General features: G+C 41.5%; 1 protein-coding gene across 1 annotated transcript; it reads right to left on the reverse strand.

The window, feature by feature from the left end:
- Nucleotides 1–11,325: 11,325 nt before the first annotated feature.
- On the reverse strand, nt 11,326–27,106 carry ETNPPL (ethanolamine-phosphate phospho-lyase). The gene is made up of 13 exons (XM_030492650.1): nt 26,998–27,106; nt 25,016–25,134; nt 24,694–24,853; nt 23,750–23,824; nt 21,904–21,997; nt 20,823–20,939; nt 18,963–19,045; nt 18,212–18,437; nt 17,183–17,337; nt 16,318–16,407; nt 15,976–16,106; nt 15,043–15,110; nt 11,326–14,181 (listed from the first exon to the last, which is right to left on the reverse strand). Exons 1-13 carry the CDS (start codon nt 27,051–27,053, stop codon nt 14,050–14,052), a joined length of 1,506 nt encoding a protein of 501 aa, XP_030348510.1. The 5' UTR covers nt 27,054–27,106; the 3' UTR covers nt 11,326–14,049.
- Between the last annotated feature and the right edge of the window lie 864 nt (nt 27,107–27,970).

Below are 27,970 nucleotides of genomic sequence, written 5' to 3' on the forward strand. Positions count from 1 at the left end.
GTCAATGCACAGTCACTAATCCTATAAGCCTACTAGGATGTTATATCACCTCGTATGAAAGCCTTTGATGAAGGTCACTCAATAAACACAGTAAGCAGGTTATCCTGTTGCATAATTTGCTTTATATTAAAATTAGACATGGACTCAACTTCAAAATTTACATTGATATCCACATTTTTCTGACACTTGGATTTAAAGAAAAATTGTTTGTGGACTTGTAAATTTCCATGTCAAGTCAGACTGCTAACTGATGAGGGACTTAAAGCTTGTATTTTCAATCTTAAAAGAAACAGAAATAACAGTAGCAAAACATGTAAGGGGCAAAGAGCCTAATCCATTTATGCTAAAATATACAAAGTCCTAATTGTTTGTCACCTACTCCTGTGACCCAGAATGGCTCACATCAATGTTAGCCTCCAGAGCAGGATGTCTGCCTCCAACCTGCCTATTGGGAATGGTCTGCTACTTGCACCAACTTCCTAACCTCATCCAGAAAAGTTTGGAAGGTGTACCCTGGGCACTACCAGGCCTGGTGGCCCCATAGCTACGTGAAAGACTTTGGAGGGAACTGTTGCTTTGGTGGAACAATTTCCGCAGTTTGTAGAGCAGAGCCAATTGTGTTTTCACAAGTAGCCCCTGTCCCTCTGACAGCCTTTCTGCCCTGAGGGCTTCATAGGGAGGTAAGGGTCTCTCCCCTTGCTTTTTTGTCTCCTTGAGCATGTCTGTGAAGAGCTTTCAGCAGTGAGCAGGTGCAAGTTTGCCTGAGAAGCCACGTGCTCCAGAGCACTTGAAGTGTTGTGATAGTTTGTCAGTGGGGTGATGTAAGATGAGTGGGGAGCCTGCAAGGGGAGAGTAATATTTGGTCATGGTGAACAGCACTGGGAGGTGGTGAAGCCATGGGATGGAGAGGACACCTAACTACAGCATCCTCTACATGGACGTGGCAAGAGGTGTGTGAGATTTAGGAAGTGAGGCTTAGCCTAATGTTATGGACCATTAAGGGTATTTTTTCCTCTCCCAAGTTAGTAGGTCTGTGCAGTAGTGGTTCTAAATTTGACAAATGAAGCAATGCATATTGCAGAAGTTCTTCATTCAGAAGGTTATTTTAAACTTTACGTTTTTAGATGTGTTCCCTGAAAGTGTGTTTCACCAGAAACTGTTACTTTGACCATGTCCATGAAGCAGGATTAATTTTTCTGAAAGATGGTTTCTTAAGCGGCTTCACTGAAAGCCATTGAATGTATCTTGAAAATAAAAGACAAATAAATATTCTAATATGTTAGTAATTTTTTGAAAAGCTGATGATTAGTGGAGGTCTTAACTCATAATTTTTGATCATTTGTATTTGGCAAAGAATGAACCAAATCCGTTTTACAGAAGGGCCATGCATAATAAAAATAATGCTTACAAACCAACTAATTTTACAGTGAAGCCTTCCTTAGCCAAAGCACATGGTACTTCTTGAGGATTAGCTATAATCTTACTTTTCCTTACTTTACTCATGATGAATTTGGAGACGAGATTATTTTGAACTACACTGGAGCCCAATGTTTGTACATCATCTAACACAGGGATTTTGTGTAATTTAACAATCTGCTGAAACTCAATTTTCAGTTCAGCTAAACTGCCTTGTACCCAGGTATTTAAGCATGTTCAAAATCAGCATATAAGGGTTTGAAGCTAAAAGGGAAGTAGAGGTTCTTAAACTTTGGTATCAAATACATGATTTCTGGAAAATGTTCATGTTGCTCATTACATTCATCATCAGGAAACCACGGTAAAATGAGTGCTTGAAGATTTTGAGTGCCAAAAGTTTTGAGCTTCTGTGAGCTATCTGAATAGAGAAGTGTTTTTCAAAGTATCTATTAAAAATAGCCATTTTTCAAGTGATAGTACAGCTGGTATTTGACATACAAACCAGGTATTTCCTTCAGTGCCATTGTGAATTCTTCCCTCTGGGAAAGTGACTGGCCACAGTGAAGAAAATGAGATTCTGTTGTGGGAAGGAGGAGGTGGACTCTGGGGATCAATTCCTGGAGCTTCGGCGCCCAAAATCTTTGTGAATGGCTGCTTCACTGAAGGTCAGGAATGTGTTTTGTGCACTGCTTACCAGTTGGGGCTGCCTATTTCACTCTTGTGTGTACCAACAAAAAGTTGAATCATGACATATAGCAAAGCATAATCCTTTGGGCTTCTGAACTAGTGCTGGGAAACAAGGGATGGGGAGGAGGAGAGAGCCCACATGGCAGGCAGAGGTGAAGCATAAGTGGTACGGGTTCAGAAGGTATCGGGGGGATAGCAAGGAAAAGGAGAGGTAGCAGCGGAGAGGCTTTTCTCTCCTTTTCTCTCTCTGTTTATAGAAAGTTGCACTTGATTTATCTAGTGAACAAGCTACTATATATATCCCTCAATCACTGCTGCCAAGAGAGGAGTTGTGATGTTTGAGTAGGGCAATGTAAGCACAGTGGAAGTCTCTGATAGGATGTGGGGTGCAAAGGGGGATTCTTTTTTCCAAATGAATGGTAAACATAATTTCTCAGACACTTATAATTGATTATTTAACTAGAAATTAATGCTAGGAATGAAGTGGAGCCAGCATGATGCTTGTTTACAAGCCAACCTGCTAACTCTTTCAACCAGCTTGTTTGATTTGTGTTAATATTTTGTTTTTATGGTATATTCGTGCAAGATATCCTGAAGTACAAACCTACACTCCACTGGCATCCACCAGCTCACATACTCTCAGGTTAGGCTATCTATGCACTTTGGGGATAAAAGCAGTCTATAAATTCACGCTGTGTGTTTCATACAGTAGTTTGAATGCATGAGACTGGGGATGCAGGCACATGAATAAAGATACTTATCCAAGGCTGTTGTGACTTGCATAACGTCGCTGAAGCCAGAAGTGCCACAATAATTTATACGAACTGGGAATATTGTCCATTCTAACAAATTTATGAGATGTCTAGCTTAAAGAAGCTAATGAGCAAGCAGATGCTTAATACACCTTTCATGTGAAAAGCTCTGTGCAGCTCAGATATATACATGCATGTTTCAAGATGGACATGCGTGCTCTTCTCTCTGTCTCTCTTTCTCGGCAAGATTTCTCCAGACCTTTGAAATGCTCAAATTCCTGAGGAAATGTGCTTCCCCGGCATTTTAAAAAAAGAATAGTCCGTGGAGGCAAGGAATTCATGCAGGATAGGTATCAAGACATTGCTCTGCAGTGGTCATACGGAATGTAGATAGTGTCTCCTAATCTGAAGCACTTTGTCTCTTTTAGTTTGATCCTGCTGTTACAAGTTAGTGGTAGTCCCTGAGCTCAGTCTGTATCATGCTCAGGCTGGATACTTTCATGTGAAATAAAAGATAGCACATATAGGTTACTTTAAATTCATACCAGTGGCTTCCTACCCAAGCCACAGAGGGTTTCAAGTGTTAATGTGCCTAGTTAAGTACTGTAACTGTTGTCACGCACTGAGATTTTATGTATCTTAAATTGCATTTTTTGCTGCCAGCCATCTTACATTCAGTTCATACTGCTGCTGAAGCCTAGAGGCACTCCTGCTGGAGACACTGCATCTCTTCTTTTTCTCATTTTTTCTTAAACTGAAAATCATCATCATTGGCACATTCAGTAGCTCTTTGGGTTTCATCTTCAGCAGCACTCTTCATCAGCAGAATCCAAGGATTGCCTAAATCCTGGTGTGGTGATTTATAGTTGCAGTTTTGCCAGAGTAGTGAGTGCCTCTGGTGGGCATCTATGAGAGTCTGGTATCTAATTCCCCAGCTGCAAGGTACACCATTCAGTACTGGATACTGGCTCTGTTCACCTGTGATGCATCCTAGAGCCGTGATTTGACACAGATGAGATGAATACACTTGATGGAATTTCTATTAAATTTACTAAACTCATTTATAGTTTATAGACTCTATGCTATGTGCAGCAGGACAGTTTATGCCTCGTGGCATAACATCCATCAAAATAAACTTCCTTTCTCTTTGCTTCTCTTCCCCCACCCCCCATTTAATAAGCTGAATCTGTACTGAATGACTTCTATGCAGCTTGTGGCCACAGAGGTTTTGATCTAGTAGTAGCCAGCCTAAAACTGCCACATCAAATCCTGGCCCCACGTATATGCTTTGTGGTCAAAAGCACAGTACTGAAAACTGGGCTTCCTGCCCAGCTAGCTGAAGGCTAGGATACAGCTTTGTTCAGAGCACCAGCTTTTAGGACAGTCAGAACCACAGCCAAGGAAAAGAAATACAGAGTGCCTTGAACGATCTGGAGTCATCTATTGCCACTGCTTTGACTTTTTATTATTTTAATTTTATATATTTATCTTTTGTTCAACAGTTGTGCCATGCATTTCCAATAGAAAGAGTGTCTGCATACACAGAGAGTGAGCATTTCCTTTTTGACTTTATGAGCCCCTTTGAAGGAGGTTGATCATCCCATTCCGCAAGGTTTAAAAGTCATCATGTAAGCACTTCTGGCCTGTGATGTGGTACTGGAAATGAGCATGCTGGTTGTCCATCTTGCAGGCAAAAGCTGTCTAAAGCAAAAAGCTGTGTAAAGAGCCACTGATTGCTAGTGTCATCATTGCTATGTTTAGAGGCTCTAAAAGAGTATGGTGACCAAAATCTTGTGCAAGACTATGTATCTCTCTAAAAGTACTATTATTGGCTGCTGTGGTGATTCATTGTGCAGCTTTAGTGCCCAAGCTGATCCTCTCCCTACTCCTTGCAGAGTTATTGAGATAGAGCTGGCTATGCAAGCTACATAGGGGTCTTGGGCACCATGGTCATGAATTTCTGAACCTAGAGGTACAAGCAGAGGCCTCAGATACCTGGAGATCATTAGCTGCAACTTTTTCTGTAGAATTCAAGGATGTCAGCAGGAATTAATCAATACAAGGGTTCTCCTAGAAGGACTCCCTTCTTTTTTACTATTGCTTTTATACTTGCTGTAGAGCTGAATGAAATGTATGTCAAAAAGCCTACTGAAAAGGGAAAGAAAGAACAGGGAAAGACAATATCAAATTCAAGGACTTCTAAAAAAAGACCTCTCAACTCTGATATGTGCCAGATCCCAAATTCTTTCTTTCAGAGTGGATTAATCTAAAGTAGAATGAGGCAGACTGATTCCAGAACAGGTTTTCACACATGAGTTATTTTACAATAGTTATTGCAATGTACATGTACTCTGTCCTGATCAGAATTACTTGCAAGCACAGGCAAGCCCTTCCGTTAGACTAGAGCTAATTGCAAAAACTTTTAATGAAGGTAATTAGTTATAAAATCTGCAGTGGCATTTGTAGTTTATTTTAGTTTTGCTTTTCACAAACATTTTGTGAGCTGGCATTAAACCCCTATATTTTCCAAGCAATAGGGAACCTTGTCAACTCTTCTGTGACAGTGTTTGCCCAAGCATTTATATCAGAACTTTTGATGTGCCTGATCTGAAAATTGTTAAGGAATAATGAAATCTCTGTGAACAATAATCATAGCGTTACAGAGGTAAATTATTCCTGAACAGCCCACTGGGTCACATGAATGTTTGTGACTTTCATAAAGGGAACACAAAGAGAACTGCCAAAGACATAAGCCTACACATCCTCATTTGCCTGGATCATGGCCATCACGAACTTCATTACTACAGATTCGTCCTTCAGTGTACGTTAATGCTGATATCTAAAGCAACCGGAGAATGAAGTTCCCCATGCATTTTGCGTCATTTCAAATCAATGTTCAGTTTGTCATTGACATTTCAATGGCAAGCACACCTCCCTATTCAAAAGATGTATTCTGGCATGGTCTCCTCTAGTTAATCCTTTTAAAAGTGCTTAAACATCAGTGGTAGTATTTGGCTCTGCATGCATGATTTCTGGGCAACTACTCAAAACTTACTAAGCAATAATCTTTTTGTTTAATCATTCACTGCAAACATGTTACATAAAATGGACTGATAACAGAGTCATGAGACTCTTTTTTCCACTGGCATTGTACAAATGATGAGACTTGAAAGATTTTGAAAGCTAGGCAGCGCAAAATTAAATTCTGTTTTGAGAAACAAGAACTGTTTCCAAACCAGTGGAATTTGATGTCTCTTCCCATGTGAGGCAGATCATCTTTTGGAAAACCCAGGTAATGAAGGATTGATGCATGTTGTTTGGTTCAGTAACAGGTAGGGTGAAGCAGATGTGATGCACTATTAGAAGCTGCATAGGCTTTTATGAAGCCTAACCAAGAGGAGACACTTGTGTACTGCCAAAAAACAACTGGTTCAAGAAAGCTACCATTGCATACGCACTAGGGCAGACTCCTGGGTCTGAGATGAGGCAAAACTGCTGCTCTAAGGCTCTCAGCAAGTACATACTAGGGGCTGGACTGTAATATCCTCTAGATAGGCATTAGCAGGAGAGACATAGGGAAATATGCTGACACTTCTACATGCTCTGTTGGCTGGCAGAGATTTCTCCTGTCTGTCCTTGTGTTGTGCACTTGGAAGGTGCTTGAAGTCATATGATTCTTCTGCTTCCCCGTTTTTATTTTGTGTTTGCCTCTTGCTTAAGACAACCTGGTGCCCATGGGCTGGAATGTGTCACCACTTTCTCCCTACATGATCTGCTCTTCATGCCTATGGTTCAGATGCCATGAGCCTTCCCCCTTGAGCAGCCTGCTGCAAGCCATGTTCAGCAGGAGCCAAAAGCAGTGTCTGTCTTGCAAGGAGACATTGCAAATGAAGTGATATTCATTTAGAGAAGGCAAAAATTACAGTGATAGAAAATGCAGGTGTGACAGGTAATCCACTCTGCCACAATTAATGCTGTATTTGGGCAAGCCTTGGGGTTTGTTGTGTAAGTATAAAGCACTTAGTTGAATAGAAACCAGTCTGGAGAAACAGGAAAGAAGGAATAGACTGTCTTGAGGTAATTCACCATTCAGCAAGCACAGAGGGATTGTTACTGGACATGCCAGAGCTGCCATCTTTGACTTCCAGTCCCATTAGCAATTGGCCTAGGAACCTGCCTTGAAACAAGGCAGGAGGGCAGTCTGTGGATGAACTGAGAGAAAGGAGATTAGGAAAGCTAGTTGTTCCCCTTTTTCTCCAGCTACTTTTTTTTTTTTTTTTTTGGGGGGGGGGGGGGGGGTGGTGAGAGGAAAAGGAAGAAGAGAGATGATTTTCATCCTGGCAATTTTGAAGATACTAGCTCTGTTGGTCGATATTCCTGTAGGTGCTGTAGCTTTGCTTCTAAAGAAAAGCTGTAAGCAACATTTTGTTTTCAGAAAGCTTGTCTGTGTGTACCACTGGTCTCAGACATCTGTGCAGCAGGACTGTGGGTGCCTGAACTCTGTACAATCCATAGTGTTAGTGCAGGTGGAGGGACTTACAGCCCCATGCTCAGCCCCAGAGAAGAGTAGATCCACCTCAGGAAAGCTCAAGACAAACTATGAAGGCTGATGCCTAAGATACTGTGCCGCCAGGCTTCAGCAGGGTAACTAGCCCTGTTGTGAGAATGGCATGAAAGGTCACAAAGTGACAATTTTCCTGCGTGTGCAGCTAAAGAAGCCTGGCTGTTTTCGTTGATGGGCATTCTCTAGGCATTTAACGTTTCAAGGGTCTCTGAGGCATTTTTGGTCACAAGGTTTTCCACTGGAGGTCATTTCTAACAGTATAAACCTATAGGTAAACCAGGTTAGTCCATATAACATGTTTTGGTGCAAAGATTTACTCAATTTGAAGTAGTGCAATGAAGTAATGCAATGAAGACCTGGGCTCTCAAGTGAGATTTTTTTGTTGTTGTTGTCAATGTAGTCTGCTTTGTCAAACATACTTTTAAAGCTCTGAGTTTTTCAGGATTTGTACTTAGACGGCATGTCCTTTCTTTCCAGCAGTGGCCTATAGATACCTTACTGCCTTTTCCTTTTCCTTGTTGCCCATGGAAATATCCTTCCCCATGATAGCGGTATGCTGAAATATTCTTAAAGATTTCACCTGCAATTACTAAGACCCAGCCCCTTCACAAATTTCTTTTTTTAAGCTCAAAAATATGTCAAATGGTGATTCCCTCCGTTTAACATTACATTTATTGAACATAAAGAGATTGTCTGGCAGACAAATTGCTTTGAAATATGTCTGTACACATGCATTAATAAGTGCAAATATAAAAAGCTATATATACACACCCCCCCCCGTATTTACCCATGTAAATATATAATTTACATGCACACATATTGTTTATAGAAGAAATTCCTGTATAAACAGCTACTATTTGTTCTTCTAGACTGTTCTTCTGGAATGTGAAATAGCAAGTTTATACAGAAGGCAGTATTGTCAGTAGCTGGCAAACCTTTGAGGGACAAGGAGGAAGAAGATGATGTTTTGTAACTTTATGAATGTTGGAAGACAAAATAGATAGAACAGTAAATATATTTGGAGGTGGGTACCCAGCAGCACTTGAAGGTTTTTGCTGCTTTGGCTTTACTATGGGAGGCTTGCAATACAAAGTGCTCCCTCAGCATATTTTCTAGTGTGTGCCATCCCCCTGCTGTCAAATCCAAAGTGCGCAAAGATCTATAGTGTAGGTCAGGTGTAGTAAAAGAAGAACGAGATTCTCGTCAGGTTGCAGGGGGCAAGTAAGTAGAGGCATGAAGGAAGAGTCATATCAACTTCATATGAAGCCAAGTCAGGGCAAATATTTTCATACAGTGCTCACAAGTAACTCTGTAACTTCTCTTGTGAGAGAAAAAAGTGAAGATGCTATGTTTAGTGGTAGATATTTGTAATATTTACACATCTATCTCAGAAAAAAACTTTCTTACATTAAATCTAGCTTACACTTGAAGTAATTTTTTCACCAGAATGTAACCATGTCCTCATTTGGCTGCGAGTGCAGAAAGCAGCATTAAATGCAGTGATTATTTTTGCACAGATACATACATAAGTAAGTCGGAAGGGACTCTGGTCCTGTCTCACAGAGACTTGTAGGTGTCATCTGTACTATACCAGTGTTCTTCAAAGATGAATGTGCAAAATATAGTCAGTTCTTATAGTCCAATTTATTTATGATTTGTATGATCTGTATGTTGCTTAGTAGAGATTAGAATAAATCTAACTTAGTTGAGAGCTAATTATAAGTACTGTGAACAGAAATCTTTGTTCTCAAGAGCAAGCCACTGGAGCGTGTTAGCAGCATATTTTCCAGATTAACTCCTTTCATGTCTTATTTTGTGACTAGAATGAAGAAATTAAGCCATGGAGACAAAAAGCTTTCTTTTTGCTTAAAAAAAGTGCCTTGTGCCAACTGAAAACATATTTACAGGTCTTTATGCTTCCTGGGAGATGCTAGCCAGACTGCTTGCTTCCCTGTTGTTCTGTGTTTGTGTCTCTCCATTGCTTCATTATATTTCACCTAACCAGTCTCTGACTTTGTCTGCACATCATAGGGCTTTAGTTCCTGGCAAAACCACAAGCAAGTAGGGAGTAAGAAGAGGTCACCGCAAATAAGTAAATTAAGCTAACTGTACTCTGTGATTTGCAGTCCTATATAATTACGATTGCGCCTGATACAGTGGTTAACCTTTAAAAAACATAATGAAGGTTATTACAGCTGCTTTTATGCATGGAAGTGAACAGAGACAGAAAGATGTCAGAATTTCATGTGATCACAAGACTTTCTGCCTGGTCTATTATTAAAGACTTTTAGCAACCTTTAGTGCTGTGCCTAAACACATTTCTTCATGTACTTCTCCTTCCACTTTCTTCACTTTTTTTCTTTTTTTAATTCCATATTGTTGTAAGTATGTGTTATTGAGATACTGAAGCAGTATTTACTCTAATGCACGAGTGGCTGTGATCAGAGGTGGGAGAGACTGGAAGCTGTTTTGCTTAATGCAGATTGATCCTGAGCTGTGAAGCTAAGTGAAGGCTTTTAACTTTTGGTTTGATGCTTTGCATCTAGGGTCTTAGGCCCAAACATGTTTTCTTATGAAATATCAACATGAAGAGTCCTGCTGTGCAGACATCTCCCTTATGGCCTTTGTAAGATATCCTGCATCTCTGGAAATTGAAGTCTTTGGAGATGACAAGGCACAGCCCAGTGACAACACAAGTCAGTGGGAAATGCAAAAACATAACTTGTCTTTTCTAATTCATCTTTTCTGTTGACCCACAGGCACCAACAAAATCAAATGGTCCAGGTGGGAAAATGCAAATGTGTATGGGTAGCAGAGATAGGGAAATCCTGTCACAGTCATTTGGCCTTATCTTTCCCTGCATAATCCTCCTGCTAGAGCTCAGATGGCAGCAGCACAGGCCAAGTCCAGGTTGAAAAGGGACCCTACTAGAACATCTGCTGAAGTCATCACTGAGAAACCTGGAAATTTAAACTAATGTTTCTGCCAGTATGAGCTAATTTGATCTGCTTGCAAATGATTATTCTTTTTAAACAGAAATGCCTGACAAAATGCAACAACAAATGTAAAATGTTTCAGGCCTGTTCCTTGGTCCCCTTCATTCATCTCCCCTTTTTTATCCTATGTCCTCACAGCTTGCTTGTTCAAGGGACTTTTCCCTTCTGGACTTTGCTGTGTCAGTGCTGTTGGTCAGTTCAGAGCCACTGAGCTTAACAGCAGCTATGAAGATTATAAATATATTATCTGATAAGACTGTGTTGTTTGTCTAAGTAACCATGTATCTAAAAAATCACAGACAAAATGTAATATTCCTGCATAATTCTTCTATTCAGAGTATTCCCATTGCAATGTTTAATGGAGCTAAGGCTGTGGCTTATTTACCCAGATGTGGGCATGTGGCAAGCTCTCTTTCCCTGGCAGTTCAGTGGTGGTGGTGTGTTGATGTGGCAACTTTTGATCCTGATTCTTCTCCCCAGAACAGTGCTGTCTAAGGCACAGCTTTCTGACTCCATGCAGGTTCAGTCATGCTTGCTTTTGTGTATGGGACTTAACTGGCAGTGGATTCAGACTCTCAGAGTCACTCTTCCATCAGCCTTCACAGTAAGCACTCTCCTTTCTTTTTCCTTTGTTTTAACCAGCCTATTTGCTTGAATGTCTTAAACGTAACATATAAAAGTGATTGAAACAGTGGTAAACTATGAGAATGCAATAAAATTACCTTGATTCAGCTTTCAGTAGGATTATTAGGTAAAGTGAAGCTAAAAGAAACCAGCTCACTCCAGCGTGTGATGCCTACTTGGGATTGAATCCTGCCTTTCCCTCACCCCATCTTCTCTTCCTCCTGCTGCATGGCCTGTGCAGGCTCAGGCCTCCTTCATGAGCTTATTCATTAGTCTTGCAGAAAACTGACGGGGAAAAAAGGATGGTTTTATTTTTTTTTGCAAGGTTAGTGAGTTGAACTGGCTTACAGAGACATCTGATGAATGTAAGGGCCAGGGTGGAGGTTGAACCATACGGCTATAGCCAAGAATTACACAGGCAGGACAGGAGAGGTAGAAAGAAGAAAAAGGGAAACAGTCGGAAAGGGGGAAAAAAGCCTTACCTGTTCAGTGGAGGGAATATATTTGATCAGTTCAGCTGACTGGAACTACTTTCTCTGTGTTTAGCCTTAATTATTTCTGCTTCCACTCTCCCATTCTTTAGTCGTTTAATTAGTAAGCCCTTCACAGTATCTTGCAGGTGGACTATGAGATACTGCAGGAACATTAACAATGATATAATAATAGCAATTCTAGTAGATCCAGCTCAACTCCTGGTTACTGCTGGATTGATTCCTTCATTTAAATGACAGTGTTTGGTTTTTTTTTCATGTGCTTCATCGAAGTGACAGCTTCTCTTGTTTAAAGAAAATAGAAGACTTAGTTGCTCTAGGTAACTTGCATCTTGCATCATGAGCAGAACCAATAGCTAGAGAGCTTCCTCACTTGTGAAGCAGAAACTGGGTGAAAAACACTAGTAAATTGGGGGAATCGTTGTCCGTTTATTTCAAGTGTGTGCAGAAGCAAGACAGAGTAGAGGTAGAGGTACAGGCTCCTTGTGTTTATGAAGTTTTAATCTTCACCTCCCCTCAGATTTAGGCTAATTGGATATATTTTTTTTGTTGTTGTTCTTTCTTTGACATCCTTTTGAAACTTAATGACCTGCCACAACAGCCAGTGCCCGTAGTATAGACTGGTGATCTCTGTGCCTTTGAGCTTAACCCTTTCAATAAATTGTACAAGCATTTGCTTGCTGGGAAGTGCTGCTGCTGCTGCATGCAATGGATGAGGTATAATACATAAGCAGCTGCACTCCATACAGGGACTGACCTAAACCGCGCCTTTGGATGCACACCAAATTAGTTTGACTTAAGGTCTTTGCGTATTTTCATGTTCTGAAAGACCTGTGGCCTCCTTCCTGGTGCAGGGTTAGCAGGAGCTGAATTGAGGCAGCTGAGGTAGCATCTGGCTTAGAAGTGAAGAGCTGCCAGCAGCTGAGAGCCACGCAGGGCCTCAGGAAAACACAGTTCTGCTTTGGCATGGAGACAACCCCCAGCCAAAACTGAAGTTACTTCCCTCATCAAATAGGTGTTACTGAAGAATAAAATTAAAACAAAAAACCTCTTTGTGGAGGACATCATAATTACAAATAATTTGTAAGAGATTTATTTTATGGAAGAATTATTCAAGGATCATGAAACAGAAAATAAGCCAGCTTGAAGATATTGGAAGATGTTACACTAGAAACATCAATATTAATACAGCAAACTGAGGAAAACACGAAATTAGATAAGGTGCTCAATTTTCAGACATATCAGTAGGGTCATTAGCAGCAATTACAAAAAAGCAGAACTCAGAGTATTAAAATTTAAGAGGAAATAAATATACTTTGTCCTTTCTTTCTGAAGTACAAACCATTTGTAAAGCCCCCAGTATCTTCTATAGCATGGAGTTTTACATGTATTAAAGAGAAGCAGGGCTTCTGTGCTTTTGTTGAAATTTAACACTGACAAGTCAAGTCTAAAATATCTGCAGCACAGTTAGTCAGTGGTTGCATGCATGTCTTATGCAGTGGTCCTCTCATTTTAGTAATCTGTCAAATGTTAACATAGCTATTTACGTGTCAGGATCCCATGCAACTGGTATGTGACTCTTCATCACCACTGACAAAAAGTAACAGCACTGCTACAACTGGATCAAAACAACTAAAATCCATGGGAATACAACCTGGGCTGTTCGCGGGAACCTCATTTTGAGAGACCCTCAGGTTAAATTCAATCTATCAGTGTGTCTGAAATGACATATATTCTATTTGCATATTTTTTGGACTGAAAGGGAAGATATAAAATTTTGGGTAAAAAAAAGAAAAAAAAAGATAAAATATTACTCTCTATAAATAGTTATCTATAAAAGTTGCTTTATCCATAGAAAATTAGGATCCAGAATCACCATTTTCTTTGAACATAAAGTGAGAATGCTCTGCATAAACAACATGTCTCTACACACACAGTGGTAGACTCTTGATAGAACATCGTTGACATTAACAAAGCTACACCAATTTACATTAGCTGGGAATATGGTCCATAGGACCTAAGTTACACTGGAAGATAATAACGATTTCTCTCTCAAGCATTGTTTTGTGAATTCAGCCATTAAAACATGGGAAGTAATTAACATCTCAATATTAAATATTGAAATTTAAAATATTGTTAAAATAGCATGTTAAGCAGATAATTTTAAACTTAATAGGATTGGCATTTGCTTGTAAGGTGGTTAAGCAATTCAGATTCTGTGTAATACAGGTAAATGCACAGATTTCACTGAGTTTGTGTACCTATGTCAAATCTGCCATCAGCACCAAGGTATTTATGTATCACTTGTCCATTCTGTCACATCTAGATTTCAAGCCACATGGTGCAGTTGCCGCTCATGTATCTGAAAAGGTATTTTAAACTCCTACTGAAGCTAACAGGAATTCAATCAGCTTATGGAAGGCAGGACTAGGCTTCAAACAGATCACAGGACTGTTGCACTCTTCTTCTTGAAAGCAATCCGGATACAAATTCAAACTGAATGAGGAAACTTTCCTTCTTCATGTTCTTATTGTTTCACTTGTCAGTGAGCATTTTTTAGAGTAAAGCCCATTTTCTTGTCTGCAGGCAGCTCCATTGATATGGCTGATGCTTTCATTTGAACCTTCCGATTGAGAGCTCCCTTCCATTGTCTGAAACAGAAATGAAACGTCTATGAAGGCACATGTGTGTCTTCCAACTGGCAGCCACTGGTTCCCATTAGGTAGCTCTGCCTGACTTTCCTCTTTCAGTGGCCCAACTTCTTAGTTTTGAAAGAAATTGAACTGAATGTGTACACGTCTGTAAGAGGAGGCTTGCACCCCAAATCTAGTATAAAATTTAGATAACCAATAATCCATAGGGTCTCTGCCTTAATTACTACATCCCTATGCAGCTGAAATATTGCCTTCACACTATTTGCACCATCACTGAAAAACTCACCAAGGAACAACTCAGTGAGCTTTCCTATAAACACAGCGGGTGACAGGTTTTTAAGGCTGTGAGAAATCATAGATGATTTATCCAAAGCTGGGGCTGCAACCTAAGAAGTCCTAATTTGGATGCATGTCAGCCATTCATACTCAAAGAGCTATGGTGGAAACAAAATCCTTGGCATTCTCTGAAAACTTGGACACCTTCCAGGCTGAAGGCTTGCTTAGAAAGCCAAATATCCGTCAGTAGCACGCAATAACTAGAACTAGTAAAGTTGTTGACTGTTGAGTTCACAATTTTGTCCAGCCCAAAGTCTGGCTGGTCTTGTTTGCTCACAAGGCAGACAAGGCAAGGGGTATAACATGATTCTTGTTGTAGGTCTGTATTACTCTGCTCTTTTTAAATTTTCCTCAGTAACACAATCCTCTCAGGTTTCTAGTAACGGGTTACGTTCTGAGCTCAGTTTCAAGGCACAGAACTACTCACACCACCAAAAATGAAGGTGTGCTCTACCAAAGCAATTTATACTTGCTTTACCAAACACCTATCTGAATAAGAGTTAAAAAAAATTCAAAACATACTTTTCTTTTATACTGTGCATTTGCAGATGCATTATTTTCTGTCTTCATTCCAGTGGCCTCTTCAATTTCTAAAAAAAGTAATAAAATAATGAAATTACAAATGAACTGGGGTAAGTAAACATACAGTCAATTTAACAGCTGGCTGAAGTAAAGAATACCTAATCAGCTATTCCTCTGAGCATTTATTACACAGAAGAATAACTGAAGAATGATGAATACTTCCTAAAACATTTTTCTGAGGCAATGTGATTAACGTATCTGGACTGTGTAGCTTGGAGAGAAAAGAATGAAATTAGAGGCTTGACTGTAGCATGGGGGTTCAGACAGACCTTTCAGAGCTGAATTCTCCCTTTATCCTGCCAGTTTGTGCTAGTCTAACTCCAGCTGTTACAATCTCAGGAGATGGGAGCATTCAATGTCGCATGGGCTTGGAGAGTCCTTATGTTAATAGTATACCTAGTGTACATTATTTTCACCTGGATTGGTCCCCAGGTAGAAGATAAATGGAGCCTGAAAACTTTCAGGCTAAATTTAAGTGAGACAACCATGTTCCAGTACGCCAGTTAAAATAAAATAAAAAGGGTAGAGCACCTTATGGAAAGTTTCACCAGTGTCTTTCAGGTCTGTCTGAATGAATATATTTGCTCCTTAATACACAGCATATGTGACCAGAAGTGAGTAGTAACACTACGATTGTGAGAGAAAGGATCAAGAGCAGGATTTTGCTTAAAATATTGGATGAAGTATGTATGGAGCTTTTTACTTATTTATAATAATTGGCATTAAGAACAGCAGTGTGGACAAGTGGTAAGAAATGTAATTGATTACCTTCTCTTGCATGTAATGGCCTAGATTATGGTGGCTGGTGTTTCTACTGGGTCATCTAGAAATGAACAAAGAAGAGCATTTCTTCGCGTGCCAAAGCATACATACCTGTGAGAAGTGCATCAATTGTCTCCACTACGTGTTTTGCATCTTCCATTGTGAAACACATTGGTGGTTTAAATTTTAGTACATTTCTGTGGGGTCCATCTGCACTAAGAAGGATTTGATGCTCCTTCAGCCTGTGGAAAGAGGAAACTTCTGTGTTAGACACAAAAAGTGTATAAAGGTATAAGATATAAAACTGTATTGTGACCAAGTCAGATTTTGAAACTTTTTTCCCTTGTGCTATGTTATCAAAAGCTACGCAAATTTAGACTGAAATTAATGACTAGCTGCTGGGGAATATTAGTAGGGTTTGATCACTGAACATAGTCTTTAAAAGCCATTTACTTGTAAATAAGGTGAAGGGCTTCAGCTGTGGCTGGTGTTCTCTTTCGTTGATCTTTCACCAGATCCACTCCAACAAACAATCCAACACCCCTGGAGCAGAGACAAAAAATACAAATCAGTGAAATCCAGTGTCAGTAACCCCAGCCTTCTGCTGCAAGAAAATGCAAAACCTGTTTCTAAAAACTACAGTTCCCTTGCCTGGGGCACAAGGGAGAAAGAGCAGGAAAGAGAGGAGGTGTTCTCTTTGGCCATCTTTTGGCTCTGGCTACTTCAGATGATCAAGTGGGATAATAGGTATTTCTGGACAAATAAATTTAGCGGGCGTATTAAGGCTATGTGGCCAGTTAAGAATGATAGAATAATATTCTTTCTCTCTTACTCTGCAAACCTCAAGCCAGGGAACAGTGGAAGACAAATAATCAAAACCAAGAACTAAAAAACCCCTCACCACTCAATACCCCCTTCCTCCGCCAACCTGAAGGCAGTTTTCATGGTAGTAACATGAGATGAGGAAAACCCACACTAACATCTCCAAGTGAAATGGACCAGAGATTCGAACAAGGTCCAACATCCCAACAGTGCACTGACAATTAGGCTATTGCATGCGCATGGCTCTTCCTCTTACTCTCTCCAAGAGCTTTTCTAGTGACTACACTTCAGAGCTGAATTCTGAAGCTGAATTCTAAGTAGATGGATGGACAACTTTGAAAAATATACTGCCTTACAGTATCAGTTTTGCGTAGTCCATTTTAAAAAAGGTGTAGCGTAATCATGACATAATGTTTCTGTGTTCCCAGCACCCCCAACTTGTTTATTTTTCTAGCACAGTTATTGTTCTTCTCTGACATTGCTGTAAGGCACCTACCTAATATCTCCCACTAAGGGATGTTTCTCCTTTTGCTCAGCCAGCAACTCCAGGAGATAATTTCCTACACGTGTAGCATTTCCTTGAAGATCTTCTTGTTCTATTACCTCCAGCACAGCCAAACCAATAGCACAAGACACTGGATTGCCTCCAAACTGATAGTAAAGACAAACAGCAAAACAAAACCCATCAAGAAACATTCAACTGTGCCTATCCTTCGCTTTCTCTCTCTGGATTGGCATGTCCTGAGGAATGCTTGAAGAGGTGGAGATTTTATGCCGTGCAGGCTGTGGAGCACCATCCCCTACACTCTGGGCAGTGTAAGAGGCCCAAGGGATCCCTCCCCTGCATTGAGTTTCAGTAATTTAAAATTTCACTGCTGAAGTGTTCAAGCTGCTCTCATGGTTTGCCTATTATATGTGCAGGCAAAATACTCCTGCGAAGAGCAGTGGGAGGGTGATAGATCTGCTATGTCTTGAACTAGAGGGTACAAACTCCATTAAAACCAGGGGATTCAAGGTAGCTGGAAAGAAGACTCAATCACGGGAGCAGAAAGAGGACTCAGTAAACGAGAAGAAAGCTGCTTCTCTGTGGCATGCAGGCAGCTCAAATGTTTTGTGGTAAAGGGTCACCTTTTTTTGTTAGGGTTTTGTTAGGTGACAACTGCAGAGCAAGGTCTGCCAGGGCATGAACGCCACCAACACAGACCCTGTCCTAGAAAATGAAATTTTACATGGCCAACATTCCAGAGCAGGGAGAGAGAAAGAGAAGGAAGAATTTATCTGTATGGATGTGCGCTGACATGCATGGCTTGCCAGAGAGCTAGTCCTGGTTCATATTAAGATATGTCACTTGATACAGAGCATATTTCAAAGCTTCTCCACTTGCATTTAGGTATTAGACTGTGGTTGACTCTCAAGTAATGTGATGCAGTGATGGATGCAGATATAAGCTGAATCACCTGAACAACTTCTAACTGCTAAATGCAGACCAAAATAAAAGAAGGTAAACTTTCACATACAAACTTACTGTATTGAAATACTCCATCCCCGAAGCACCAAAACTTTCAGCGATTTCCCTTGTTGTGACCACACAAGACATAGGGTGGCCATTGCCAATGGGTTTTCCCATGGTGACAATGTCAGGCACAAAGTCTTCACCTTGCAGCTGGAATGCCCAAAAATGCTTCCCAACTCTGCCAAAGCCAACTTGGACTTCATCAGCTATGAACACTCCACCTACCGCACGCACATACCTGAAAACAAATAGAATAGCTTGAATGACTAGAGCTGCAGTACACATCTCAGGTAGGCAGTCTGGGACAGGGGAGTTTCTACTACAGAAATTCTCCAGAGAGAGACCAGGTTAGGAAAAAAGAAAGAATGTGGCTGCTGAAACACAGCTATAGCTATTTCAATTGATAAAATTTTCAGTTTGCTTACTGTTAAGAAAAAAAATCTGATATTTTGATACAAAATAGGGCACTGTAATGGTACTGCAGGGTTCTATCTATGAAGGGTCAACTTCATCATCCATCAAACTTGTGGCCTAAGTATTAAAGATAGAAAAGGAAAGACAATTATCCAGCTAAAAACAATTAGTCAGCTGATGTTCCATAAAAAAATAGAAGTGGAATCATACTCTTCAAAAAGTAGAAAGGAACCACAGATAGCCAAACCCAAAAGAGGGTGATAGCTTAATTGATTAGGTAAGCCTACAGTCAAAAACCTGTTTCTTTAGTTATTTTTCCAGTTACACCCTTTTGCAGTGATGTACGTACTCTGCCACTTTCTGGAAATAGCCCACAGGTGGAATTACTTGGCCTCCACAGCTCTGCATGGATTCAGCTATAAAGGCAGCAATCTACAAAAAACAAACTCAGGTGAGAACTGTGCTCATCTGCTTGGCGTTTACACAAATATCTAACAGTCTAGAAGTAAGTGTTTAAATGTGTGCCTTAATTTAACCACGCAATGGGCTGGACAACTGAGGCCTCTTGACAACAGCTATGGCTAAAGAATTTATTCATTTTGTAATCTGGGGTGCCCAAATTTGCAGTAGCCAGGGCCACCTTTGCGACCTGATGGGAATACAGTGACCTCTATTAAGCTCTAGTCCTACAGCTGTTGAAGTGGAAGATACTTACTGGTGTCAGTGGATTTTGGATCAGGCTCCTGGGAGCTGTGTAAACTTATTTACAAATTTCAATTTACAGGAGACACACAACCGTGTTGTGTGTGAAACTCGTTTCCTCAAGAGGTTAATGAAACTTGCTTAATGCCAAGGCTCTCCAGTAATGTGTACATGTGGCAATCAGCTTTTTTGTTCAATCCTGAACACCAGCTAGAGGTGGGTAGAAGCTGAACTGTAAGATGACCTGAGGCTACCCTTTGGGCACCCCTGCTTAATGAAAGTAACTACGCAAGTAAAATGTCAGCATGAGGCACTTGACAAAAGAGGAGAAAAATTCTATAGATGAAATAATTCCAGTTGCTAGGAATGAAAAAGAAAGTTATTTCAAGTCAGGAAGGGTAAGAGCAGCGGATCAGATACACTGGAACATCAAAATTCGTTTCTTGTCAACAGCAGAGGTCTATGCAGCAGAGATACGATATTACCCCAAAGTCTCGGCATAAGTCTGCTATTTAAGGGATTGCATCCCCACACCACTTGTGAACCCCTCCCTGAGCATCAAGAGGTCTCTCTGGGCTGGTGCAGTCTTCCTGGAAACAAGGCCGAGCAGTAACGTGTAAAGAACCGTACACTATATTTGAAGAGGCATGCTACGGCATGAGAGTACGAAGCTTCCCATAACATGTGAGGCTTAGCCTTTAGCACAACTTGTCCTGCCACAGGTCTATGTCACCAAAACCTAAGAAATATGCAAAAGAAAGGAAACAAGGGAAGAAAAAACAAAACTATCCGTTAGTAGAGAATAAAAAAAAAGTTGATGAAGAAACTATAAGAAGAGTGATGTAAGTGCACTGGACTAGATAAGAACATGTTGTTCCAACCCCCACTGAAGTCTTCTGGGACTTCAGTGGGCTTTGGATCAAGCCCTACATGTCTCAAAACACTAATGCCATCATACAAAACATTAACACACATTTTAGGTAAACTTGTTCAGGAATTGTCTGTTTTTCTCACAGTCGTATTGTAAATGATTGAAGGGTACACCTTTTTAGATGACTACAAAGCTACCTCAAGCTACTAGACCTGGAAATGTAATATCAAGATTTTATCCAGCATATTTTCTCCATGTCCTGGAGACTTTGACATATCCTTGCTAGAATTTGTGATGCAGTTTCTCATCTGACCTCAAAGCTTGCCCTAAGATATTTACAATCTACTGATTCAATGCATAAAATAAGAAATAAAACTGCTTTTGTTGTATCTGCTTATTTACAATTGTATTACTGATCCTTTCATTGATGCCTAGAAATACTATAATAAGAACATCAGGTAGAAAAATTTTGAACATTTTGAACACACTTTGAACACAGAACCCACCACAGAAAATGAAGGGTGGGGGGAAGCAAGGAAACTGAGTAAAGAAACATGTCCTTAATTGCCTGTTTCAAGCCCCCATGCCACACTTCACAGATGAAGCCTCAGCATTTATAGAGCACAAAACACACACCTTACGTCCATTCTTCTGTGTTTCTTCAATAATCTTTTTCACCTCTTCAGCATAAGCACTTGCTGGATCTGGGTGGTCTTCTTTATATTTCCCTCTGTAGATATCTGGAGAAGGAGCCTGAGAAGACCAATTTTTAAATATTTTTTTCTTAAAGCCCATCCTTCTATGAAACATTTACTTTATTTTCTATTGCTCTGCAATTTTTGTCTTTCCACACAGATAAATAATAATAGTACAGCCTGAATTCTGCATGGAATTGCAAAAATGCTTAAAATCCAGCCCTGTGATGTGTTCAACAGCTGTTGAAAGAGCATCACCTACATCATCCACCTTTCAAGACCGTCCCTCCTCTCCCCCAAGACACAATACTGAGTCCTCACCCCTCCTCTTATTTCAGATTCTTGCAGAATGATCCATTTCTGCAATGGGAGAATGGGCTTTTCCAGTCTGTCACTTCCCTTCCAGCATCCTAGTCCTGGTACGAGTCTGTACGACCTTCCACCTTCTACAAATGGTTCGGTAAATAAGAGAAACGAACTTGTATAAAAAGGTGGATACTACTTCAGCAGTGTGCTTAATGCAAGGAGGTCTAGCTAGGAAAGACCTCCTTGGTGTACATCTCTGGGCTGAGAATGATTTTTGTCTTTGTAAGATATATAAGTTCAGACAGAAAATCAAACTGTATTGCACTCAGTTGGACACCCATGAGCTCTATACCCAGATCTGTGTGAACTTGTGGGGTCTGCCTTTCCAATTTTTGGAAGTAAACTCAAAAGTCCTGCATATCTTTATTCAAACCAATACAACAGATAGTGGCTAATTTCTTCAAACTTTGTAACTGCATAGCGCAGTGACTCAAGAAACCTGTAGTGTTCTGCAGGAAATCAGCCTCACAGCTGAATATCCTTTTAGAAATCCAAAAGCAAACAATTTTCCTGTGTTTAATTCACTGTCAAACAGATAAGTGTATGTACTCTAGCATCAGCAAAACAGAATGAAAGTGTTTTTACACCAGAAGGGGGTAATTCAATATGCTGCATAACAAGCATGAAAATGACAAAAAGCAAAAAACCACACTTACCACATGCACAAACTCCTTCTTGCTGTCCTTTCCCAGCTGATTAAATTTATAGGGACTGATGTCAATCAGAGATGTAATATGGCCATGGTAAGCACTGTATAAGTGTTAAATATTGAAGTCACTTTTCACCAAATGTATAGAAGAGCTGAATTTACAGTTGTGCCCATAAATAATCCAGAACAAACAACTGTATCTGCAACACAGTAGCACTGTTTGTTAAGTGATCTTGATTTAATCTATTCAGTTTTTCTCTCAAAGGCAATATGAAATTGCTGTTGACTTTAATTCACTAGCAAGACTGGAACCAGGAGGCTTTTTTCTTGCATAAAATCAAGTGCCAGCATGGGGACAGACCAAGATGACATGCCCTGGACCACACTACCTCCAAGGTGGCTCTCCTAGCAGCCTTACCTAGCAGCACAAGGGTGGGTCCAGCTCCCTCATTTCCAACATGTGAGGACCACTCTGGCCAACCCAAGCTTTGCAAACTAGACCCCAACACCGTACCAGAGACTCTCAAGAATGTGCATTGCATTTGAAGGTGGGGATCTTATGCGGCAGCAGCAGCACACTGCTATCTGCCCTGAAGACCCTACAGGCTAGAATGTTCGGCTGAAGCCACTTTCAGGATAAGTATAAATATTGTTTGAATATAAAAGCCTTATATCACAAAGTATTCTAAAGCTGGTTACTACCAAGGCCAATTTGATTTAGAAATGAGGAAACAGTCTTTTGAGCCTAAAGCATGTAGCAGCTTCATTCAGGGAATAAACACTCTATTTCAGCCATAAACTTGAAGCGAAAGGAACTGCAAAGCAAACCAAAGACATGTCACAATCTCCTAATAGCACACACACAGGGTACAGAGGATGTGTTCGAACTCCTTTGTGTTCTTAACAACTTTCTACTAGCCAACAAAATCTGCTAATGGACACAAAGTAAGGACAGAAAGCCTTCCTTGACTGCGATGGTGCTATGGTATAAAAGCCTACAGAGTGTGGGAATCAGGGCAAAGAAATATCTTGTGGTGTTCAGGAAGATTTTGCAGTGACACAGTGACAGAGCCAGCTCCACCCTCAGCCTCTCCTGGTGGAAGCTACTCTCAATGGCTCCAAATCTTGGCCATGTGAGTCAAGGAGGGCTAACAGGGATCTGAGCATGGCTGAGTCAAACAAGCTTTGTGCTGTTCCAACAGAGACATGTGCTCTTGCAGTTGCTCTGGCTGAACTTCCTTATCACAACCTGAGAAGAAGATCCAGGCCTACAGCTGCATCTCAGCAAGGGAAACCCAGAGACACGATTGGCCACCTTCCCCATGGGTGATGGCTTGCTCAGTGCCTCCTGATTTTGGAGCTGCTTGGTTTTGTGTACATACTTGTGTTCACCGGAGGAGAGTTGAGCATCAGTGCAGCACTGCTGCAGAGTTACAGGATCTTTCTTCTCGCCCACAGAATATTTACTTGTACAAAAAGAAACATATCCAGTAGAGTGTGACAGACAGAAATCCCTTTTCCAGAGCAGCCCTGTGGCCAGACCAATCATTGATGTTGGAAACCAACATTCAAGTCTTTGGCCTGAATTGCTTCAGGAGTCTCTGTGGGAAATGCCCTGTAACAGGTGACTGACCTTTTGAGGTAGTGACAAGCTTATTTTTCAGAGATCTTCAAAACTTGTGTTTATCCAAATGTGGAAAAGGGATTTCCTGACCTGTTCTAGTATGAAAGCAACAAAGCTTTTCTTTCAGCAGAGAGTGGAGTACAAACAGCAGGGGGTTACTGCAAAGCCACTTCTGAAGTAATGGCAGGAGTTGCTGGCTGCATTCACCTAAGGTGCTCTACGTACTTACTTTTCAAGGGTGATCACATCTTGGTGCCCATGGTACTGCCGAGCCAGTCGCAAAGCAAGATCATTTGCTTCAGACCTGCGTAATAACAGAAACAGCCACAAAACAGTGAGGAAAGGCTTCCAATTAAAATGGTATTCTGACACAGAAGACGAAGCATGGGATTAATGGATATAATAAATCAACACAGCAGGCTCTGTTACCATACAGATTACAATGCTAAGGTTGAGACTAAATGCCATGTAAGAGGGCGAAATAAAAATGGCTCTTTGTATAAATAGCAAACAAAGAGATGCTTTCTCTCCTTCCCCCAGTTTGCTTTCAGACATTTACCTCCTCTTGGTACAAGCGCGACCGCTTTGCAGCTGAGAGTGCAATGCAGCCCCAAACCCTCAAAAAGCAACAGCATGCCAACCCCCATCTCCCACCCTCCATGATGTCTCCGTCCTCCCCAGTGCTTACACCATCAGGCAGCAGAGAATGTGAATCTGCTCCCCAGACGAAGACTCAAACTTCCAGCCTGAACTGTAGCAGCCCCTCTGCTCACAAGTCCCTGCAGGTTTTCTGTTCTGGCAACGTAAGCAATCACAGACTAAATGGACCGCCTAAAGAAGACTACTCCTTTCCAAGGTCATATGTCAATTTACAGATAGCATTCACTAATCTGTATCTAACGTTCACCAATTTGCAGTCTAATTTGCTTTACTTGCTTTTTTCCCCCTTGTTTGCACAGCTTTCAGCAAACCAGTTTTATGTTTTGGATCTCTTGCATTACGCACACTAAATATGACAGTACAAATAGGAAGGATCCTTCGATCAGTACTGGAAATATTTTTGTTGCTTATTACTAAGTCCTACTTAGTAAGATTTAGACCAAGCTGTTCTGAGTGTCCATCTCAACAGGAGCAAAGTAGTCATAATGGAAAAAATCAAACAGTCAGACATACCCAGAATTAACAAAATAGCAAACGGAAAGTTTCTCAGGCAGGGTGGCTGTAAGACGCTGTGCATACTGAACAAGGTTGTCATGCAGGAACCGGGAATTTGTATTGAGCAGTTCCATCTGTTTTGTTGCAGCCTTTGTCACGTATGGATGACTGTGGCCAACTAAAGGGGAAAATAATTAGTTATTACTAGCAAGCAGTCAGTTATTGAACCACACAACAAGATTCAGAGCAACACTGTGAACATCATCACTTGGAAGAAGCATGTTCTGATCCCTATTAGAAATTAAGGAGTAGGAACAGTCTTACTGGTGAATCTGCTTACCATGTGCAACATTGTTGATACAGTCTAAGTATTTTTCTCCTTTCTCATCAAACATATATTGGCCCTGAGCACGCACTATCTTCAGAGGGTCCTTGGCAAAGAAAACTTTGCAGGAAGGCCTAAAAAAAAATTAAAAGATTATAAAATAACATAATTTTAGATTTCTCAGTTGCTCCCCCTCCTTTGAATGTGGGGGGTGGGGTGATTTTTTGCAACTCTGGAGACAACCGCCTCCCTCTGCAATGAGCTTGTGAGTGGTTCAGATGGTGGGCAAGCAGGGCTCTTGCTGAAATTAAAAACAGCCCCTGTGCCCCTCCCCAGGCACAGTGGGAACAGAAGTAGGTCTGTAATAAGGGTGTATTCAAAGCATGACTCTGCAAGTGGTTCCACAGGAGCACAGTGACTGCAGGTCATTCCAGGTCCTTATATGTCCTGCTGTGTTTCTAGGCTGCACCTCAGTTTGTTTACATGCCTTACAAACATGTATGGTCAATTAACTCACTGGGAATAAAGTTATGTTGTTAAACATACTTTTATACTATAGCCAAAAACTCATTACGCAATGGATGACTGTACCATATAGAGGTCACATTCAAGAACAAAACACTAATGCTTTTCTGGCTTTATTTTCAGAGGTACCGAGCAGGTCTTAAAACCCTCACTATTTCATCCTGACTGCTTTGGATAAAATCTTTAAAACCAGCTTTTCATAAGAACCCACATCGCTTCCAGCAAAATTTAGACTGCTTGTAAAATTATTCAAAGTACTCTCTCCTCTCACCCCCCAACCCCCGACGGGAACATGCCAATGTAGTTATGTTGAATGATATCACTGACCAGAAGGAAAGCCTTCTGAACTTTTGGCAATGTTTATGTGACCTTGGATAAACACAGTTGTTTCCAGGTAAGTCAAGAGTTATTGTTGGGTATTTTGAGATTCTGAACTTGTAAAGCCTAAATGTGACCCCGAGAAAGTGAAGTTGTTTACTTGCTTTCTCACAATTTCTAGCCCCCTTGCATAGGTCTTTTCTGACATCTTCAGCTACTGCTCTGATACATTTTAAAAACAATGCACACCATCATCATCATCAGCCAGATCTTGACCACAGATTTTTCTTCTACAGCAGGTCAGTCTGATTTGTGAAAGTTTCTTTTTGGTTGCCCAGCACAGCCTGATCCCCTAATCCTTGCACAGGAAAGTCCCGTAACATTGAGCTGGACCCAAAGAGAAGCTGATATGTGAGCTTCATGAGGACGACTTTTATGAATCTTTATTGAGCTTTCTATATATGCCATACATTTAGAATGCAATCAGCAAATAACCAGTACTGGTTTTAACAATCTGGACTCGCTTTCACTTGGCAACACCTACTGAAATAAAAGAATTATAGCTGCACATTCTGGTGTAACTAATATTGCAATACAGTGGGATCAGAAAAGTGCACAGCTAGGACTATTGCTCAGGTCCCAGCTGCCGGCTGCCTTTCTGCATTTCTCCCACTTAGACTGAGATTTAGCAAGCTCCTCAGCTTCATTTAACAGAGACGTCTATTTTCCAGGAGCACACAGTTTATTCACAAAAAAACCCAAAACAACAAAAAAAACTTCAAACCAAAACCAAAACCCAAACACCTGCACAACCGCAATTTAGACATATACCTGGGTACCACACTCAGGTTGCTTGCTCTGATCTCTAGAAAAAGTGATGTAGGGTTTGATGTGCTGTGTTAAAAGACTGCATCCTCCTGCCGCCGAGGGAATTAGAGGTGGACGGAAAAGGGCTGACGAGCCGTGTCCCCTCTCGGGGCTCCCGGAGCCCAGCTCTGTCATCTGTCCCAGCCGGAGCTCCAGCGCTGTCAGCCCCCGGCAGCGCTCAGCCGGGCCGCCCGGGCAGTGGCACCGCCGGGGGGGACAGTGCAGCCGCCGGAGACCTTTCTCCTCCTCATCATCATCCCGCCCCCGGCCAAGCTCCTAGCCCCTACCCGATGTGCTTCCTCCGCAGGGCGAGGGTCTCAGCCTTGCTGTAGCGCTCCTCCATCCCGCCGGCACGGCACGGCACGACACGACACAGCGCGGAACAACACGGCACGGCACAGCCGCGGGCTCCCCGCCTCTTAAGCCGACGCTGCTTTCCCCCAAACCCCTCCTCCTTGCCTGCCTCCTCCCGCCTTCCCCGGCGGGACGGGACGGGACAGGACAGCACGTCTCGGCCGCTCGCTGCCTTCCCCAGGATTTACTTTTTTTTTGGACGACTCATGCTCGCTTTTAGCTACGCCCCCCGCGCTTTGGAGCTTTTCCAGCGGTGCAGAGCGGCGCAAACTTGCAACGCAACGGACTTGCTGCGGAGGGAGAGCGGGCGGCCATCCCGCGCCCGCAGGCGACAGACGACTGGCCCGCGGCTGCTCGTCTTTCCTCTGTCACCGGGCGGGCAGCGCGCTTCTGCGGCGCACGTCACCGACGGGGGCACCGAGCGTTTGATTCCATCAAAATTAGGGTCATAATCCAGGGACTTTCACAGGTCCTTATCTCCCTGAACCTGTCCATAAGTGTAGGCTGAGACATACTTGTATACATCCATCAAAGCCAGTATCCGTATTTCTTGTGCAATGGGGCAAACTAGGAAGAGCTATGGAATTCTATGTTTTTATACACGTAAGTAGAAAAGGGCTCTATCCCTGATGGCTCTGATGCCTTGGTACACCCTTTTTCAGTCTAGGCAAGACCTAAGTAAAACTAGTCCTGTGATCTCTTTCTAACCACAGTGTCAACATAGAAGCAATTTGTCTGAATGTGGCATTTCTTCATGGTTACCCGTGATAACCCTCTCGCTGGACATCAAAGCCCATAAGAAAAAGAGAATATTATTTCACAGTGAAGAAGGGCAGAATTCATGTCAAGAGGCATTGCATTTCAGAACAGTGAAGCTGCTGGTGGAGCCCCTTAGCTTTAACTTCT

Source organism: Strigops habroptila, chromosome 7, assembly GCF_004027225.2.
Source record: "Strigops habroptila isolate Jane chromosome 7, bStrHab1.2.pri, whole genome shotgun sequence".
Classification (NCBI taxonomy): domain Eukaryota; kingdom Metazoa; phylum Chordata; class Aves; order Psittaciformes; family Psittacidae; genus Strigops; species Strigops habroptila.

Bases quoted from the DNA above. Each gene is read 5' to 3' on its own strand.
- ETNPPL (XM_030492650.1), bottom strand. From the start codon at position 27,053: ATGGAGGAGCGCTACAGCAAGGCTGAGACCCTCGCCCTGCGGAGGAAG. The intron at 24,854-25,015 runs GTAAGCAGATTC...TTTCCCCTTTAG, and splicing joins TATCAACAATGTTGCACATG to TTGGCCACAGTCATCCATAC. The intron at 21,998-23,749 runs GTAAGTACGTAG...ACACTTATACAG, and splicing joins GATGTGATCACCCTTGAAAA to TGCTTACCATGGCCATATTA.